The sequence below is a fragment of the Polyodon spathula genome, chromosome 11, assembly GCF_017654505.1.
Source record: "Polyodon spathula isolate WHYD16114869_AA chromosome 11, ASM1765450v1, whole genome shotgun sequence".
NCBI classification, from domain to species: Eukaryota; Metazoa; Chordata; class Actinopteri; order Acipenseriformes; family Polyodontidae; genus Polyodon; species Polyodon spathula.
This window is the reverse complement of record NC_054544.1, coordinates 10,765,038-10,784,407: the sequence shown is the minus strand read 5'-3', so window position 1 is coordinate 10,784,407 and position 19,370 is coordinate 10,765,038. Positions and strand designations below refer to the sequence as shown.

Here is a 19,370-nt window from a genome sequence, read left to right as displayed (position 1 = left end):
CACTATAAATGTACTTAATTTATCAACTGTGTTAGTTATATATACACACAACTGTTTTTGAAATTCATCCATTTCATTTTTTAAAATTTTTTTTTTTACATTTTTAAAGGGAAACATCGACAAGGTGAAGCTCAGCGTTACAGTGTGACAACGTTGGCCATCGTTATTGTGGCCCCTGTCATAGTGCTGATAGTCCTGTCTGTGATTGCTGTCCTGATCGTCAGATCAATCCACCACAATCAGATGGAGAGGCTAAATGCACGTGATGCAGAGTATGGGACGATAGATGGATTGATAGCCTCAAACGTTGGGGAGAGCACTTTGGCAGTAAGTGAAGCTAGCTTTGTAAACTGAGATTCTAATTTTAAATGACATAAATTGTTATATATTACAAAACAGAAGGCGTTTCGGTTCCTAGAATGCTTGCCATTTCAATCTGGTATTTCAGTATGTCTGTACCACATAAAACTGAAGAGAACTTGGTACTGGTTTTAAAAGCATTGTTGGTAGCAGTCCCTGTAATAAAACTTCTAAAAGGAAAGTATTTGCAGTTTTTATCAAAGCACACTTTCACCACGGAAATAAAGCAAACATTTCTAGATCAGCTTTAACAGGCTCTGTTTTGCCTTAAGGCAGGCTTGGGTTCGTGATTATCTCAAACTTTGGAATTTGATAATTGCACCAGAAAATTTTTTTATGGTCTTTTATGGGTTTTGAAGTTATTATTGCTGTTCTATACATTTGTTTTGCTGTCATGTGGCAAACAAATGTTTATCTAAAAATGTCTCTGTAAATTTGTTATTTTAAAATCAGAAGATAACCAGCACCCTCTTGTGGATTCCTGAAGGATTTGCTGTGAATAATTAGGCTGTAAAATTCAGTTTCCTTCAGTGCAGTACATTGGAAAGGAACATAATTGATAGTTTAGAAATATGCTTTATCTTATCAGCCCAGCACATGTCATTTATGTTGAAGATATACGTGGGTTAGATATACGTGGGTTTTATATATAGTGCCACTGATTTATGTTTCTTATTCTTTACATAGGATTTGTTGGACCATTCCTGTACATCAGGCAGTGGATCTGGTCTGCCTTTCCTGGTTCAAAGGACAGTAGCTCGGCAGATTACACTGAATGAGTGTGTGGGTCAGTATTCTGGGACGATTGCTACAGTGCTGTTAGTTTATTAAGTTGTAATCTTGTCAAACTTGCAGTGACTCCATTTGTTTCAACAGTAAATAATGCATTAGGTTATAAAGATGGTAATTGCTTTAACTGATCTAATGTTTCGTGTGTGTGTGTGTGTGTGTGTGTGTGTGTGTGTGTGTGTGTGTGTGTATATATATATATATATATATATATATATATATATATATATATATATATATATATATATATATATATTACACACACACACACAGTCGGCACTCTGGATATCCATATATCTGGATACCCAGATACATGTCAGTTGCATTTTACTGCCCTTATATTAAGAATAAAATCAATCCCCATTTTGTATTATATATATAAAATCTGTAACAAATTAGTGCACTTAACTGTCACACGCGATTACTGACTTCGTCACCAGTTTTCAGATACAAAGCCCATCTCTTCAATGTTACAATTTATCTGAATATCCGTCACAGCCTGTGTTTAAAAAATAAATACATTTAAAAAATTGTTAATCTAATTTAAAATAAGCTAATAATTTAACAAATACTGTACAACCACTCCCTTGTTTTATCGTGGGTGTCAGGGTCCAGTATAAATCTTCTATGCAACACGCTTTTTCTCTTCCCGTATAAAAAGCAGCACACTGTTTGCTGCTCATCAACTTAAGTCCCCAACTAATTTCTTGAATCTTCTCCTTTTTCAAATGCCAGAAACCCGCTATATTGAAAGAATCCATTCCCAACATAGGAGGCTTGTTGCTAGGGAGCTGACATCCCTGCCCTGTGACTTTTGCTAACAGTAATTCTAAGTGAAATTGTGTATGTGTAGTGCAGCTAAGGCATGCAGAGTTAGACTGTCAAAATGGGGACCGCGATATAGTTGAATCTGCAGTATAGTGAGAGACGATATAACGAGATACTGTGATGCTTTTTTTTTTTTTTTTAAATCTGTGATCTTTTGTTGGTGTTGTGCATTTTCATTTACAAGTGAACTGTGACATTAGGGCTTATCGAGCACTATATTCTGCAATTTTGAATACAGACTGTTTAAATTGTGGAAACTTTATTTATTTTTTAAATTTGTTTTTGCTGAATTGTATTGCCTTTTACATTTTATGCAGTTCTCTGCATGGGTAACATTTTCATTTCATGTTGCTCATTGGGTCATTAATGGGAATTTCACATACCGCTACAAGTTTTAGTAAGTGATATTTTCAGAATCATATCGTTCTGAATTAAAATACTACTTCTATTAAAAATGTAGTACTGTACCAACAAAACCAATACAGTACATCTAAATGGAAGCCTACTTATATTAAAACACAGTCCTTTCAGATATGTGCTTAAACATCACAAGTTTTTCAGTCAATTTTATATATATGCACTGTTTTCCTACTATATTTTTCTGTTGAGGAAACCTATACTTCACTGTTGTATAGGGATTAAATGAATTTGTTTTGCTCTTGTACTAACATCAAAATAAACAATTTTTTTTTATTATAGGGATTACAAAAACATGCACAAATTGGATTAAAAACTCACATCTACAAGGCTAGATATTATAAGGAAATATTGCAACATACTAGAATCTCTGACCCACAATTCATCAAATCTCAGATGGTCCCTGTAGCTCCAAGAAAATGAAATGCCACAGATGTAATCTGATTTATACAGGGTTTACCACATTAATGATATGGTGCGTGTGGTGAACTTACTTTCTACTCACCCTGTATATTGAATATCGGTTGGGTTCGTTCAAAGCAAAAGGAGGGTAAAAGGGCTTTTCTCTGGGGTGGTAAGTGCACTCTGTGAAGCCCACCGCCCATAAGAAAACACATTATTAAGTAATAAATCACACTCTGCTTTCCAGATCAGTGCTAGGAGACTATGGGAGAAGGTTGCAACAGAGTGTAAACAATCTGGGTGTGCCAAAGTTTGTTTTGTTTTCTGTACTTTAGTAGATGTTTCCCAACTAATGTTTTGCTTGCTGATTTTTTTTATTCAAAATTGTTCCACAGGTCCAGGATAGTTATAGGGTAAACTTACTGGATAGCAAGCAAAACATGCTTTTGGTTCCGGTTTAATCCCCACTGATGAACTGTGCTGTTTATTTATTTATTTTTTATTGTATAGCCTTTTTGAGTTCAAGGATACAGAAGAGTAAGTACCATGCCAATTGTTCCTCCTCGCCTGTGTTGCCTGTTATTGGTCCCAGACAATCCTTGTACAATTGCTACATTTTCTAATTTTCTGAAGCAACCGATTGAAAAACAGGTTGCTTAATATGAAATTTACAGCCACGTCCAGTTGAATTTATTGTCCTAATTTATTTTTTGAATCCGGTAATTCAATTTTAAGGAAACCTCCAGCTGCTGTTTCTTGGAATCAAATAACCCTCTTGTGTGCAGTGCTAACTTGGCTAGGTGGTGTTGGGAAGATTTAAAACACGACCAATAGCTCTCCAGACAGCTTGCTCAATTATCAAAATAAGTCTGCCAGGTAAATTCAGAGAAGTTTAACCTATTTATTCAATCAGATTTTTTAAATTATTATTATTTTTTTTGATTTATAGGAAAAGGCCGCTATGGAGAAGTCTGGAGAGGACAGTGGCAAGGAGAAAGTGTGGCAGTGAAGATTTTCTCCTCCAGAGATGAAAAATCCTGGTTTCGAGAGACTGAAATCTACAACACTGTGCTGCTGAGGCATGAAAACATATTGGGTAAGTATACTGTTTGGGCAGTTCATTGTAGAGCAGTGAGGTTCTAACCCTGCCTAAACCCACTAATTTTCAGTACTTGGTGTATGATATATTACTTTAGCTAGTATACTGTATCTTCTGATGTCTAATTTACTCAGTTTGAGGATTCAACAACTTATATTAATACTTTGTACTTGAGGAACAAATGCCAACAGAAGTAATTTTACCAAAATATGATACAGATCCATGAAGAAAATACTTTCAAATTGTATACAAGTTTCCTATTAAATGCATATGAAATTATCCAGAGCTACACGCATATTCTGAATAAAATTTTATTCCACTTTTTTTGCATGGGCCACTCATAATGCAGCTGGAATTATAATAAATATTTTTGATACTCTGGCAGTGGCTTGTTCTACAGAATTTACTAAACTTCTGTTTTTACATGGGATTCCAGGTTTTATTGCTTCGGATATGACTTCAAGAAACTCCAGTACACAGCTGTGGCTCATAACACACTACCATGAAATGGGCTCCCTGTATGATTACCTGCAGCAGACCACCCTGGACACGGTGGGCTGTCTGCGCATAGCTCTGTCCATATCCAGTGGTTTGGCACATCTGCATGTAGAGATCTTTGGAACCCAAGGAAAGCCTGCCATTGCACACCGGGACTTAAAAAGCAAAAACATCCTGGTTAACAAGACTGGGCAGTGCTGTATAGCAGACTTAGGTGAGAATTTTCTGTTCCATCTTCCTAAATGATAATATTGAGAACCACAAAATGGCAAACCAATAATTGGTAAAATCCTCCCTCTCTCTGTTCGGTATTCAGTAGATGTTTGTGTTATGGTAATTTCTGTTTTATTGGACTGGTACTCAATTGCAAAAAGTTTAGAGCCGGGTGTACCAAGCCTTTGTTTTGCTACAGTGCAAAGTCTTCTTTTACATTTTTTTGTTTTGTTTTTTTGTTTAGTGAATCAAAGAATTATACGGGCTCCAGTATACCGAAGTGATTTATTACAGATTTTTATGTTGGGTAAATGCTTGATTAATCTGGTATAAAGTCTCTGGTCATATAGTTGCAGCAAAACAAAATAATGCTGTTAATAAAGAACTTGCATTCACAGCTCCTCTTGGTAACCTATAAATTGATTGAGCACCATGGCAACCCAAATTATCAGTTCACATCTTATTATTAATATTTAGGTAATAATGAAGTCCTGATTTTTTAAAAGTTTTATTTTGCATTACTTGAAGAGTTCATCTGTAGAGGTTTATAGTGGATACCCTTTCAGTAGTTGTTTTTCAGCGATTCATTAGGAGTAAAAGCTCTCAGAAAAAGCCCTTATGTCTAAATGTTTACCAAGGATGGAAATACAAATGCATTGAGGAGCTCTTTCAATCTGAACAAGCTGCTTCTGAACTTTTAGGTTCATTTGGCCTGATTCTTATTTGCAGAATATTTTATTTATTTATTTATTTATTTATTTACTTATTTAATAACTAATTTTCTCTGAAAATTTAAAGCAAAAAAGGAAAATGGTTAATATGAATTTAGGTGGTTCATTTAAATACTTGTGTATTTTTTAAATAAATAAAATATGTTTAATCAGATGGCTCTGGACCTGTAATGTAATGATATGTTTATTCACCAGAGGGCAGTAAATGTGTATTTTCTCCACCTATAATGTACTGTAAATTCTATACAGTCAATTCTCATGAATAGGAATTTCAAGGGACCAGCAAAAAAAAAGGTAATTCATATTATCAGGAGTCTAAATGCATACAGACAGATTTTTTGAAGTAATGCGTGTTTAAAAAATAAAAAAATAAAAAAATAAATAATAATAAAAATGATTATTCACGTAGCTTGTTCAGTCATTCAGCCTCCTTTGGTTGGGGAAGGGGGGTGGGGTGGGGGTGACAACCTGTTCTTTTGTTTAAAACAAAAATCTTCTTAGTAAAATTGCCCGTACATGCTTTGAAATCTGCCTCGCCTTTTGTATGGATACATTTGTTGGTCCAGTAATTTTGCCTTCACGACCAGCATGCTGCTTATAGGTGTGCCTATCTGGTTGCACTTCTAGCTGAAAGCGGGGTGTACAATCTATTCCAGATTCTATGGTTAACTGAGTTTGGTACTCCTGATTTTCCTGACAAAACTGTAGTTTGCTTATATTGGCTCGGGTGTACGGTGTCCATTTTAGGACATCCTCAGACATCATCCTTACTGGAATCACGTTTCAGGCACCCCCCACTCAAGTCTCACGCATTAATAAGTTCCTTTATTGCCCCTCCACAAGTCAGTCATCAGACATCGGACCTCACCCCTTCGAGTCACAATACACTTTATTAATTCCAAAAATAATGAATGACAGGATCAATCAATCAATACATTTTTGTACAGCGATTTTCACGTAAGACATCTCAAAGCGCTTTACATAACAAAATTAAATTATTACAAAATACATTGGGGAAAAAAAAAAAAACTCTAAGGACTGATACCTGCCTGATGCCTGATGACTAATGCTTCAAATGTCTATTTTGCCTTATAAACAAAGCATTATTGTAAATTCTTCCAATTATATAAACACTGCTCAATTTCCCACTTATCAATGTTTACCAACCATTTTATCCAATGTGCCATTACCCTTACACTATGCCTGTGAGTTGGTCAATGTCTATTAAATTACCAACCCTTTTAATATTTCATCACCCTAAGCAGATGACCCACCTGCATTTTAAGAGGGTTGTTTTTTTTTATTTTTATAATGTTGTGTGTTTTGTAGGTCAAGCTGTAATTCTGCACTGGGGAAAAGTAGTTTGGATTAATTTTAACAATTCAGACTGAACTATGCTATAGCTGAAAAGGTATTCTGATTCCTAGTTCAGGCTTCACTTTTTAACTACAAAAGCTACTTAAGCAATAAGACTGCATGCATCACGTTTGGTTCATAACAGTGTCAATTTAAGGGTCCTACACATCCTATTGTGTGTGTGTGTGTGTGTGTTTTTTTTTTTTTTTTTTTTTTTTTAAGTTTTGAAACGTTTTGTTTTTGTAGAAAAAAAGTGCAGCATCTTTGTTTTATCGGCAGTGTTTTATATAAAAAGTACTATTTCCATGTCCATGTTTTACTTTAGTAGGCATTGCAAGTGTCGCGTCCAGTAAAGGCGCTCCATAGCCTGGAGATTGCTGGCTCGAGCCCAAGTTAAGCCATCATTGATCGTGGCCGGGAGTTCCCAGGGGGCGGTGCACAATTGGCCTAGCGCCGCTGGGTGGGGAGGGTTCAGTTCGGCAGGGTAATCCTTGGTTCACCGCTGCCAGCGACTCCAGTGGCTGATGGGACGCCTGCAGATCTGCTGTAGAAGCCACTCAGATCCATGTTGTCCTCCCGCACTATGGGCCTGGTTCATTGTAGACCTGCAGCGCTAAAAAAATAAAAAGGCGGCTTGGCGTTTTGGAGGAAACGTGTGTCTGCCGCCGTTTCCAGAGTCGGCGCAGGAGTTGCAGCGGTGAACCGGGATAAAAATAATAATTGGGCATTCCAAACTGGGGAGAAAACCGGGGTAAAAACCATTGGCGACAACTAAATAAATACTAATAATAATAATAAAAAATATATGCAAGTGTATTCAATGATATTGACATAACTGCAGATCATGGAATGTGATGTTAAATGAACGTCTTGTATTTATAACACTGTGTAACAAATTTTTATTTTTTTTTGGTTCCTGGGTAGTAAGTGTTATTTCCTAATTGCTTATGCCTCAAAAGTATAGAAAATGGCTATTATTCCCCACAAACTTTGCTTTTGTGACCAGGACAGTGATATTTTACTTACTTACTTATATTTTACTTACTACCCAGGAACAAAAATTGTGTTACATGGTGTAATCATTAATCCTATTTATTTTTTATTTCAGGACTTGCTGTGATGCATTTCCAAGATACTGATGAGTTAGATGTGGGAAATAACCCCAAGGTGGGGACTAAGAGGTATATGGCACCAGAGGTTCTAGATGAAACCATCCAGGTTGACTGCTTTGAGTCTTATAAGAGAGTCGACATCTGGGCGTTTGGACTTGTCTTGTGGGAGGTGGCCAGGAGGACAGTTAGCAATGGTGAGTATAGTTATACTTAAGATTTTAGACTGTAAATACTAAAAAAATGTATAAATGAAATGCCACATATTTCGACCTAAAGGTCTTTCTCAATGTCTTCAGTGTTGAAATCGGTTATTTAGAATGTGAAGCAAAGCTAATTTCAACATTGAAGACTTTCAATCAGAACATTTTGGCATTGAATTTACAAGGTTTCTAAATACAGTATTAAAACCACGTGCAATGTAATCTCTGCAGCACATGTATTTCGTATTGTAAATCTACGAGTTCAATGCTCGGTCATCTAAAATGCAAGCACCCATCTGATACTTTGGAAGAATACACAGAATGTGGCAAAAAACAAACAAGCATTGAATCTCTTACTCTCTGGCTTGGGGGGGTAAAAAACAAGATGTTTTTTTGTTTGTTTTTGTGTGTTTTTTTTTTTTTTTTTTTTTTTTTGTTAAGTTAACTTTTTTTAATGTATATTTTGACTGCAAACTACCCGGGTGATGTTAAGCCTTTGTTTGTGTTTTGCTGTTATCTGTCTCCTATTGATATCGGATTGATTCCGGAATGTCATCATTTTAAAAAAAAGATTATTATGTTATGGAATCAGCAAGTCTGGGTACAGTACATCTCGTTTTTATGCTCTATTTTATAGGATAGATGTTTTTGAGCCAACATATTTTGTTGTGTTTTGTTAGTAAGCAGTTGTGTTTTATATGAGTTGTCAGAGTTTTATAGTTAAAATCCCTCTTGTGTATTTATTTATTTCTTACTTGTAGTTTTAAATATATTTTTTAAAACTTTTTAATAGATTAGATGCCTTAGATGTTTCTTCTCTGTTACTGTTAATATATATCTATGCGTCCCTATGTGTGGTTGCTGCTGATATGTTCCAAGGACTGTTATGAGTAATTAGAGATTGAGTCTTCAGGTATTTGAAACTTTTTTATTCTTGATATATTCAAATATCTTATTTGAAATTCCCACACCTAGTTGGAAGTGAAATCAATTAACATAGATATTTTGTATGCAAATAACAGTATATTCAGCCAGTTAAGAACCAGAACATGCTTGCAAAATACTAATGTGGTTACCTGGATTCCTAGAAGTGTGTGTGGCATTTACTATGAGTGCACTGCCAATTTTGTTTGTTCCTTTTTTTTTAGAAATGTGGTGGGTTAGATTTACATTTTTTAGGAAAATTTTATCCCAATAAATCACATTGTTGCATTTGAAATCCTTCTCTAATATGGTTGACCTTCACGGTATATTTCTAAATGTGAATTTGTTATAAAATGTTGCTTTTAAACCGTATTGTATAGAAAGTGGACAAGACAATTACGTAAGAATAGATATTGATTTGTTTACAAGTATATATACATACTGACTGAAAGATATTTGAGCAACCACTGCTGTTTTGGAAGAACACCATGGCAACACAGAAGGAAAACAAGCTTAACAAAGATTGTGTGTCAGCTTGAAAAACAAACACTGGAAAGCAGCCTATATTTAAATAAATAAATACATAAATAAAAACAAGCTCCAAAAGATTAAGGTAAGAGTCATTTATTGCTGGATTTAGTTTTTTTAATATCTTTTGCATAAATACATAATGATACTGCCTTTTTAATGGCTAAAGTGGTTCTTTTAAGAGCTTAGTATGTGTTGTGGTTTAATGTGTTAAATGGCAAATTTGATAGTTACAGTACCGTACTGTTGGTCAGAAGCCCCTATCCAGGTTACAATCTGTGATTCCTCTTTTAAGAAGTAGGCTACTACCAGATGTGTAATCTGAAATTGATACTAATTTCTCCATTTCAGGGTTAAATAGATTTAGGGCTATTAATAGTCAGTGCTAGGCAAGCAACCATATTCTGTGCAGATACTTTACCCTTTAATCGTGTAACATTGTGTGAACAGTGTTACAGCTCCCAAGTTGACACAGGAAAATCTAATATGTCTAAGAAAACAATTCTAATTTAATGGAGTTTATCTTGCACAATAGCACGTAATTCTTGCTAGATTGAATGTTCTGTGTGATTTTTGTCTAGGCTAACAATTCATACATAACTTTCAACACCAATTTCTAAAATCTGAGGGCCGGGAATGCGGAGACTGCCAGTGCAGGGCTATCCTTTTCTTAGCAGCAGTAAGGCCAGCAAGCCAAATCCATTTTTGACACACAGACACAGATCCAGTGATGAATCTTTGTTCAACAAAAGGACTAAAGGGGAACAAGCAATAGATTTCCCTGAGTATTGTGGATAAAGTTGAACAAACTTTATCCCAGAATGTAGCCACATCCGGACATTCCCAAATTATATGAAAACAAAAAAGTGCCTTAAGGAAAAAACGCACACAACAGGGTATCGGTGAATTTCATTAGGAATCGTCTCCAAGGGGTTAGATATATTCTGTGAAATAAAATTGAAATGAATCAGCTGGTGATTTAGGGTTTGTGGAAACACAGCATAGATTATCCCAAACAGTATCCCAGCAAATGTCTACGTTTGCAGAAGTTATGTCCCTATTCAAAATAGCAGCAATCGCCAATGGTTTGTAAGAGGCTCTTAATAGATGAGTATAAAGTGCGGAGACCAAGCCCTTTGTTTTACCGCCTGTGTTCAGCATATCATGTAAAGGGAATACCGTAGGCATGCATTGCAGAGTGAAGACGTAAATAAAGAGTACCTGGTAAATTATATTGCAATTGCAGGTCTTCGGAATGTGCGAAGGTAGTTATTTTTAGTAACACCTGCCAAAGTGTGAACACTTCTGTCACTCCACTGAGGGAAAACAAAAGGGCGGCTGCCTGACGAGTGCAGTGTTGTAAAAAATAAGCAAGTGATAATAGCATTTAGTTTCGAAGTTTAGTGTGTTTTTCTACCAATCGCCATATTGTGATCAAATCAATTTTCTTCTAGTTGTCGCCGTGAAATAGGAGCGCCAGCATCAAACCAGGCTGTGATCAGTTGCAACACAAATGACCAAAAATAAAATTTGAAATTTGGTACGGGACAGTCCTCCTGAGGATTTCTCATGATGCAATGTATAAAATTTGAGACGTGTCCGCTTTCCTCTCCATACGAACTTAGAGATTTATCCCAGTATCCGACAGGAGGAGGGAGTGGAAGCATCGAACTGATAAAATTGATACTTGGGAGTACATTCAGTTTTATTATGGATTTACGGGCTTGGATCGAGTTAGGCAGCTGCATCCATTTAAGTCTGCCTTGACCTGACTGTACTCGCTAACTTTAGTACGATTTTCAGTCGAGTATAAAGATGGGTGAATTTCCATACTAAGATATTTAAAATGCTTAACTAGCTGTATGTTTGCAGGCAAAACTATATCAGTCATTGCAGTATTCGGCAGCAACAGGGCAGACTTTGACCAATTGATTTTATGTCCTGAGATAGAACTGAAATCATTAAATGGAACAAGTGAGGGAGCATTTGAGAGGTGTTTTTAATAAATAATAGCGATATGCGATGCTGTGTATTCTTGATACTGATACGGTCAAAAACTTTTTCAGTGTTTAGTGAAAGGGCTGCGCACGGGGCTTCAATGTCCATAGCCGTATATATAACATGAAGGAGGCGGCAAGCATTATCTGTCGCCAGTCAAGTCTTAATAAACCCAGTTTGATCATGATGGATTCATTTAGTCATGTATGTTTCAAGTCTACAAGAGAGCACCTTGGCGTGTAGTTTACCGTCCACGTTTATCAATGATAGAGGGCGATATCTAGCTCAGAGAGGGGTCCTTCTCTTTCTTCAGCAAAACACATATAATAGCAGTATTAACATCTCTTTGAAAAGAACCTCTCTATATCCGCGTGCACCATCTGCAGCAGCAAGGGTCCCAATTGGTTCCAGAAAGTAAGAAAAAATTCAGGGGGTATGCCATCGAACCCTGGGGATTTGCCCCTTTTCATATCTTGCACTATCTTTCTCATCTCCTCCCGAGATACTGGAGCTCCCAATGCATCTGATTCGTCATCCGAGTGGCGCGTCAGTTGAAGAGATCACATTTGTCACTGTCATATGGAATATCAGAACTACATAATTTAAAATAAAAGGAACGGAACTCAATATTTATCAAGAGTGAATCAGGCCCTATATTACATTGCATGGTCTTGATAACTGAAATGTCTGCGAAACGTTCGCTATTATGAAGTCTTAAAGCTAGGAGGTGACTTGCTGTGCTACCATGATAATAATAACTCTGCCTAGCCCTCTGAATTAGAAACTCAGCATGCCATCTGAGTAACGGATTGAGATCTTTCCCAGTAATATGTAATTCGAGTGCAATGCTTTCAGAAAAACAGCTCTGTAGAGTATGTTCTAAAAGAGCTAGTTTGGCTTCCAGCTCTTTAATTTTGCTCAAACTGTATTTATTGAGATTACAGGCAGACAATGAAGCAGAGTCTCTAATAAAACCCTTTTATTGCATCCCATAAGATGCGAGGATCATTCATTGAATCCCTATTAAAATCAAGAAACTCATCCAGTTTAGATTGGAATGAAATACGAAATGATTTGTTCTGTAATAAAGTAGTATTGAAGCACCATCGTGTGGCTTGATTCGGTATGTAATTGAGTACTAGCCTACTGTACATAGCGCTGTGATCTGACAGTCATCGGTAGAATATCAGTCTTATGCACTTTGGAAAAGAGATCAATACAGAAATGATATCGATCTTAGAGAAGAATTTGTCTCGCCAAAAGAAAAGGGAATTCCTTAACTGATGGATTGAAAACCCGCCAAGCATCAGCCAGACTGAAATTATATGTAAAACTCTGCAGCGTAGAGGATGCCAAAGTCTGTGTGCTTCCCTGGTGCATACTCGATCCATCAAGAGCAGAGTTCATCGCAGCATTCATACCAGCACCAATCATTAAACTAAAAGTCAGACAGCTCTAATAGTAATTTAGTCAGTGAATTAAAGTCTGGATCAAACGTGGTTGTGGCGTAGACTGAAACTAAAGCAATTTTTTTTTTACCCCAAATGAGGGTTTTTAAATAAGTTATTCATCCCTCCCGGTCTCCCCCTGTACCAAAGATAGAGATCTGAAAATTATGGTGCAATAAAAGCAGCGATCCCTTTGTTTTATTATCTGCAGAAGAGGAAGCAGCCATGTAAAAGTATCTTGGCTAATCTAGGAACGTCTTGCTGTTTTAAGGTGAGACTCCTGTACCTTGGCAACATCTATTTTTTTTTTTTTCTACGCAAAAGATCAAGACAGCAAACCCATTTGCTGGGAGAGGTAAGCCCCCGCACAAGTCAGACAACACTTTTATATCAGTCATGAGTATCAAAAACAAATTCAGAAATCGGAGATCGATATGCAAGAAAGTAAAAAATAAATATACAGATCAGAGAAAATTACAAATCAACACGAATATGACAAGTTTTACAGGAAATGAGTGTCACCTCAGTTATGTCGATATAACATTCAGGAAAAAATGCAACAAATATCAGGTAAAAAATAAGAAAAATTAAATTAACAAAAAAGTCGCACAGTCACTGCAGATGGTCCACGTTGTCGCAAGCAGGGAGCGGCCGAAGAGAACCCCCCATACTGGTGTAGCGATCAGCTGAGATCTAGGCGATGCACAGTAGAGACACTTGTCTTCATCCGTACGAGTCTCATCATCAGGGACATGGGAGAAGGACCGATCTTGGAGTGAGCCAGCAAGGCTGAGGGAGTCCAGAAAGGCTTGGGCATCATCAGGAGACTGGATGAGATGATCCGTAGAGCTGTGATGAATCTTAAGAGTCACTGGATAAAGGAGGAACACCTGTAGGCCTCTGGAACGAGCAAAGGCGATGGGGTGGGAGAAGGCCCTGCAGCGCTGAGCCATGATGTTACTGTAGTCTGGGTAAACCCTAATCTTGCCAGCCATAGACTGAGAGGTATTCTTTCTGGCTGCCTGCAACACTGCTTGATGATCTGAGTAAGTCAGCAGTTCGAAAATAAGAGTGTGAGGCCTGTCCCTTGATTTGGACTGGTCGGAATATATATGGTGACTACTCATCTTGATTGGGCTTACCAGCCAAGGTCGGGAACCATAGTGGGAGAGTTTTAGATAGAAAATGAATGGGTTAGATTGATACGTTGTGAGAAGTGTTGAATTTAAATCAAGGGAAGTAATGTTAAAACTGTACAATGCATTAGTAAGACCTCATCTTGAATATTGTGTGCAGTTCTGGTCACCTCGCTATAAAAAAGATATTGCTGCTTTAGAAAGAGTGCAAAGAAGAGCGACCAGAATTATTCCGGGTTTAAAAGGCATGTCATATGCAGACAGGCTAAAAGAATTGAATCTATTCAGTCTTGAACAAAGACGACTATGCGCAACCTAATTCAAGCATTCAAAATTCTAAAAGGTATTGACAGTGTCGACCCAAGGGACTTTTTCAACCTGAAAAAAGAAACGAGGACCAGGAGTCACAAATGGAGATTAGACAAAGGGGCATTCAGAACAGAAAATAGGATGCACTTTTTTACACAGAGAATCGTGAGGGTCTGGAATCAACTCCCCAGTAATGTTGTTGAAGCTGACACCCTGGGATCCTTAAAGAAGCTGCTTGATGAGATTCTGGGATAAATAAGCTACTAACAGCCAAACGAGCAAGATGGGCCGAATTGTAAACTTTCTTATGTTCTTATGAAGCAGTCTAGAGACCCATGTTTTCAGTACGGGATAATATATGCTCGAAATGCTGATGAGTCTGAGACATGCACCTCTTGACAATGGAGATTGGATCCGAATCGACTGCTTTTTATTTTTCCCCCTTGGATGGAGAAGATGAGTGCGATGTCGGTCTCTGTTTGGTGTGTGGTGTGTGGAGAATGAATTTTAGCTTTACTGAGATCTTATTTTGATAAGTTACATTGATTACAGATGTTTTAAAAGTGCACCCTAAGTGTTTCTCTCTCAATCTGATTTACACAGCAATTTATCTGATTGCACAATACTTTCACGTCCTCTTGCATAGGTATTGTAGAAGACTACAAGCCACCCTTTCATGATGTTGTCCCCAACGACCCCAGTTTTGAAGATATGAAAAAAGTTGTTTGCATTGACCAGCAAAGGCCAAACATTCCTAATAGGTGGTTTTCAGATCCGGTGAGTAATTTTGTTTAAATTGAAAGAATGAGTAGAGGAAATTATGTTCTCTTTTAAAGCTACGTTCATTATGTGACACCAGTGTTTGCCTTTATCTAGTTATACAAATTGCATCCCATTTAAAAAAAATTAAGAAAGCTCAAAGTAAAGTGTGTGCACTTAGTGAATTTGTGAGTCTGACATCAATGTAAGCTCCTGCTGAAGTTTAAAAGCAGTAAACATTATTATTTTGTTTCACAGAAGAGGTTTGAAAATATAAATCTTTTAAACAGTCTTTTATTGCACACATACCTTGGCTCATCAATTTCTGAATTACCTGTAGGTAAAATGTACCCTCTTGTGTTAAATATATTTGTATTAATTTTTATTTTTATTTTCAGACTTTAACATCTGTTGCTAAGCTTATGAAGGAATGTTGGTACCAGAATCCCTCTGCAAGGTTAACTGCACTGCGCATCAAAAAGACACTGACAAAAATCGACAACTCCTTGGATAAAATCAAAGCTGACTGCTGAACTCTCTAGCACCAAGTGGCACTGTAAGGGCTTCATGAAGCACACAAGTGTTTCGCCTGGAAAGAAGACGTGGGGTCGGTCCTGGCACAGTGCTCAATAGTGGCACAGATTATTTATTTTAACAACCTGATGGGAGAAAAGTTTGGCATCCAAATATGGCTTTGTGGGCATTTTAAAAGGCTGTAAAGATTTGGTGATAATTTGCTGGCTACTGTCAGTTTGCATCCATAGGAACTTGTAATAGTGGCATTCTTCAAGGAAGAAACTGTCACCTGGGCATGGAATAATGGCGCTGGTTGTCTTAGACACTACTTGGATAAAACTAATAACCGAACTGCTATTTCAATGAGCAGTATGGTCTGTGCTTCTCTACTTTATTGACCTAGCAGTCTGCATTCCTTACTTGCACTTACTGGTGCATTGTAAAAGAAAATTACTTGCCAAAAATGGATTGGTTGTTTATCCCACTAACACCATATCTTAGAAATATCAAGAACTGAGAAACTGAAAAGAAAAACAATATTGAGTTATTTTATTTTAGCATCATTTTTTGCACTGGTGTTTACATTGTTGTTGGAAAATTAGGTTTTCTTGGTATTCTTTATAAAAAATATTTATTGCTAATGCACTGATTAATTGTAAAATAGTGCAGCAGTTTAAGCTACTTTCTTTCTTGCTTCAAAAAATGACGTATGCAGTCTTCAATGTAATCTGTTTCGTATATCACATTACAGTCCATGCATTATGTATCTAATGTTTTATGATTTGTTTTAGTGTTTTATAAGCTTTACTGAGTTCAGATGCTAAAAAAGTAAATAAAAACACTCAATTCGTAATTTATACATGTTGAAAAGAGATGCATTAAAATAAGGTTCAAAGTTGTCAAGCCTGTGGAGGTGCTTTATCTTAAAATCTTTGTGCATTGTAAACTCGGCCAGAATTTAAAATTTGTTTGGTTTTACTCAACATTTGATATTTAGTAGTCATTTGTATAAATTAAATAGAATGTTTGCAACCGACTATATGAAAGGGTTGTTTGTGATGTGTGTCTCAGATCTAATATAACATTATGTTAATGTTAAACGTGTAGTTGTTTAATTTTATTAGCAATCTATTAAGTTACAAATGATATAAGCAAAACTGATTTAAAGCACACTAAACAATGAGAAAAGGATTTCACAAAAAAACACATTTACATGAAGCCCTCTCTATATTTAGACACCCGATCTGATTGAGATAGACGATTTGAATGGCACGTTATCAAGGAAAAATCATACCCTACTACTAACCCCTAAATCTACCCTCTACCCCTAAATCTAATGTCTACAACTAACCTAATTTCTACCCTTAAACCTAACTGTATTTATTAAAGTAATTTTTACTAATATTTTTAATACTGCTTTTTAGCGCCCACTAGTGGCTACTACATCCGACTTCCATTAAAGCGCTTGATCCAGACCTAATCTACCTGTTAGTAGGCTAGTAGGTACCTATTGGCCCATTCCTATGGGATGATATTTGATGATAATGTCCCATTTAATCGACTGATCTCAATCAGATCAGATGATTTTGACTAGGCTGACCCAACTCTGAGAATCACTGCAAAATATGCCTGCATTTTTAAAGTATTATCAGTATAGTATAATGTATTATACTGTTGAGCCAGAATAACACAGAGCTGCCAAGGAGTTGTGATGTCATGTAGAGATGCGACCAGCGTCTTCATGCAACTTGAGAGGTGGGGAAAATGCTGGACTGTTCTATAAAAACATGTACTTTGTATTTTTACAGGACAATGAATGATAACAGACTGGTTATGTGTGAATGCTTTCATGTTATTATTCTGGTTTGGGTACATTCTTTCTAAGCTTTACATTTAAAATGTTTAAAATTATGGATTTAGAGAATTACTTGAAGGCAGTACTAACTAGGTACAAACGACTTCATTAAAGTCTGTTCTGAGCTCATTTGATTTTATTCATATTTTCTTAAAAGGAACATGTTTTATAAGCTACAGTAAATGTTTTAATAGGTTGACCAAAAATGTTTTATGTCGCAGAAACCTGCACTCTCCTCAATTTCCTCAAGTCCTTAATGATTTTTTTTTAATGGTATAAATAGCATATTCTGTACCAGAGGGGAAATTACTTTTCACAGAAATGGAAAAGTGTTTACCGGTTTTTAACATTAGTTTAGTATTAAATACTGTAGTTGCTGTAGTAACCTGGACTTTGAAATTCTGGATGCAGCTATTCTGCTGGAGACCCTGAGATGGGGAGTGTGGAAGACAGGCCTGGTAGAGTCACAACATGGAGTAAAGATTGGTGATTTAGACCCCAAATACCAATAGGGTGTTGCTAATATGGAAACTCTCCTTTTAGTTTCATGAAGATGCATGATGAAAATATACTTGTCCACAAAACATTGTGAAACAAGATTGTGCCGGGCCAGACACCACAGGAATCAATGTAACTGAATCACTTATTGTGAGGAAACCTACATATTCAAAAAACTGTTTGCATGTGCCAGTATGTCTTTAACAATCCATACACAATGTACACTTTTATTGATTGTACAGCCAAGAGTGATTATAAATCACCAATAATGTATAACACAGTAAATATGCATTGAGCTCCACCTGTCTAGGCAGTAGTCACTATAGTGACAGTCAGCTAACTGCAACAACCAGCAGATCATATTTACAGATCCACTGATCGCTTTTCACAACAAATTCTGCAAAGTAAGGTGTCTTTTTGGTTTAGTTTCTTTCTGAAACTTATTTGTACCAGCAGGAATAGAACAAATGTTCATGTTTAAATTAAAAGCAGGAATATAACGCTCAGGGTATAAATCTAAAGACTGGAGTTAAGGGTAGCATTAATAGATTTACAATTGGACCAGACATTTTGCTTTCCTCTTTTATATTGCTGAGAACCCTTTAAGGAAAAAAAAGATTGTGAACTACAGAAAAAGATGAATAAATATGGCCTAGTGGCTAGCAGTTTTTTGGTGGAATTTATAATAATGCATATCCAAAAGAAACGGTTACATTTTCTCTGTCCAGGTAGTAATTGCAATGCGAGATTGAATGCTACTAACCTGTTATATACAGACAGCTCATGCTCGTTTGGTTCAAACTTCCCAGATGCTTTATTACATTTAAGACAGTTTCCTCACTTACAATTCCAACTCGCAGTTATGAGTACAGTACAATACTGCACAGGCTCAAAAGGGAGGGGTAAGTGGTGCCCAGCTGCATGCTGCTTTGAAGAGATAAAAAGAGGTATTCTGTCATGAACTAGAATAATGTATTCTGGCAGCTGCAGTCATAAATATGACAGGGACCTAATTGAAGCTGGGTCACAAAGACAACTGTAGTGGGTAACGTCAGACCCCGAACAATAACACAGGATAGACAGAGACGTGGATTTTTGGTGAAGCTGAACTGTGCACAGCATTTAATAAACAAAATAAAACATTTAAACAGAAAAAACAGCACACCAAAACAGGACAGGACAGGGCACTTGAGGCCAAAATAAATAGACAAACCAAACAAATTAACACTAAATGTAACAAACTAACAACCAGCGGACGAACAGACAAACACGGTGAGTGAAATTATGATTTACTTAATGTTTTCACTTTCTCCTCTCCACACCCATTCTCCAGTCACCGAACACACAACCCAGAGTGGGTGAAAACATGCAGCTTTTATGCAGCTGTACCAAGA

The 19,370-nt window shown here is 36.6% G+C and overlaps 1 protein-coding gene across 2 annotated transcripts in view; it reads left to right on the top strand.

The window, feature by feature from the left end:
- The window catches only part of LOC121322884 (activin receptor type-1-like), a 39,508-nt gene extending 21,907 nt beyond the window's left edge, over positions 1-17,601 (top strand). For both annotated transcript variants that reach the window (XM_041263390.1, XM_041263389.1), the window contains exons 4-10: positions 110-327; positions 1,048-1,147; positions 3,746-3,892; positions 4,332-4,607; positions 7,802-7,999; positions 14,995-15,125; positions 15,506-17,601. In XM_041263390.1, the coding sequence (XP_041119324.1) occupies positions 110-327; positions 1,048-1,147; positions 3,746-3,892; positions 4,332-4,607; positions 7,802-7,999; positions 14,995-15,125; positions 15,506-15,640 (1,205 nt within the window). In that variant the 3' untranslated portion in view covers positions 15,641-17,601. The remainder of the gene's footprint in view (positions 1-109; positions 328-1,047; positions 1,148-3,745; positions 3,893-4,331; positions 4,608-7,801; positions 8,000-14,994; positions 15,126-15,505) is intronic.
- Positions 17,602-19,370: the final 1,769 nt, after the last annotated feature.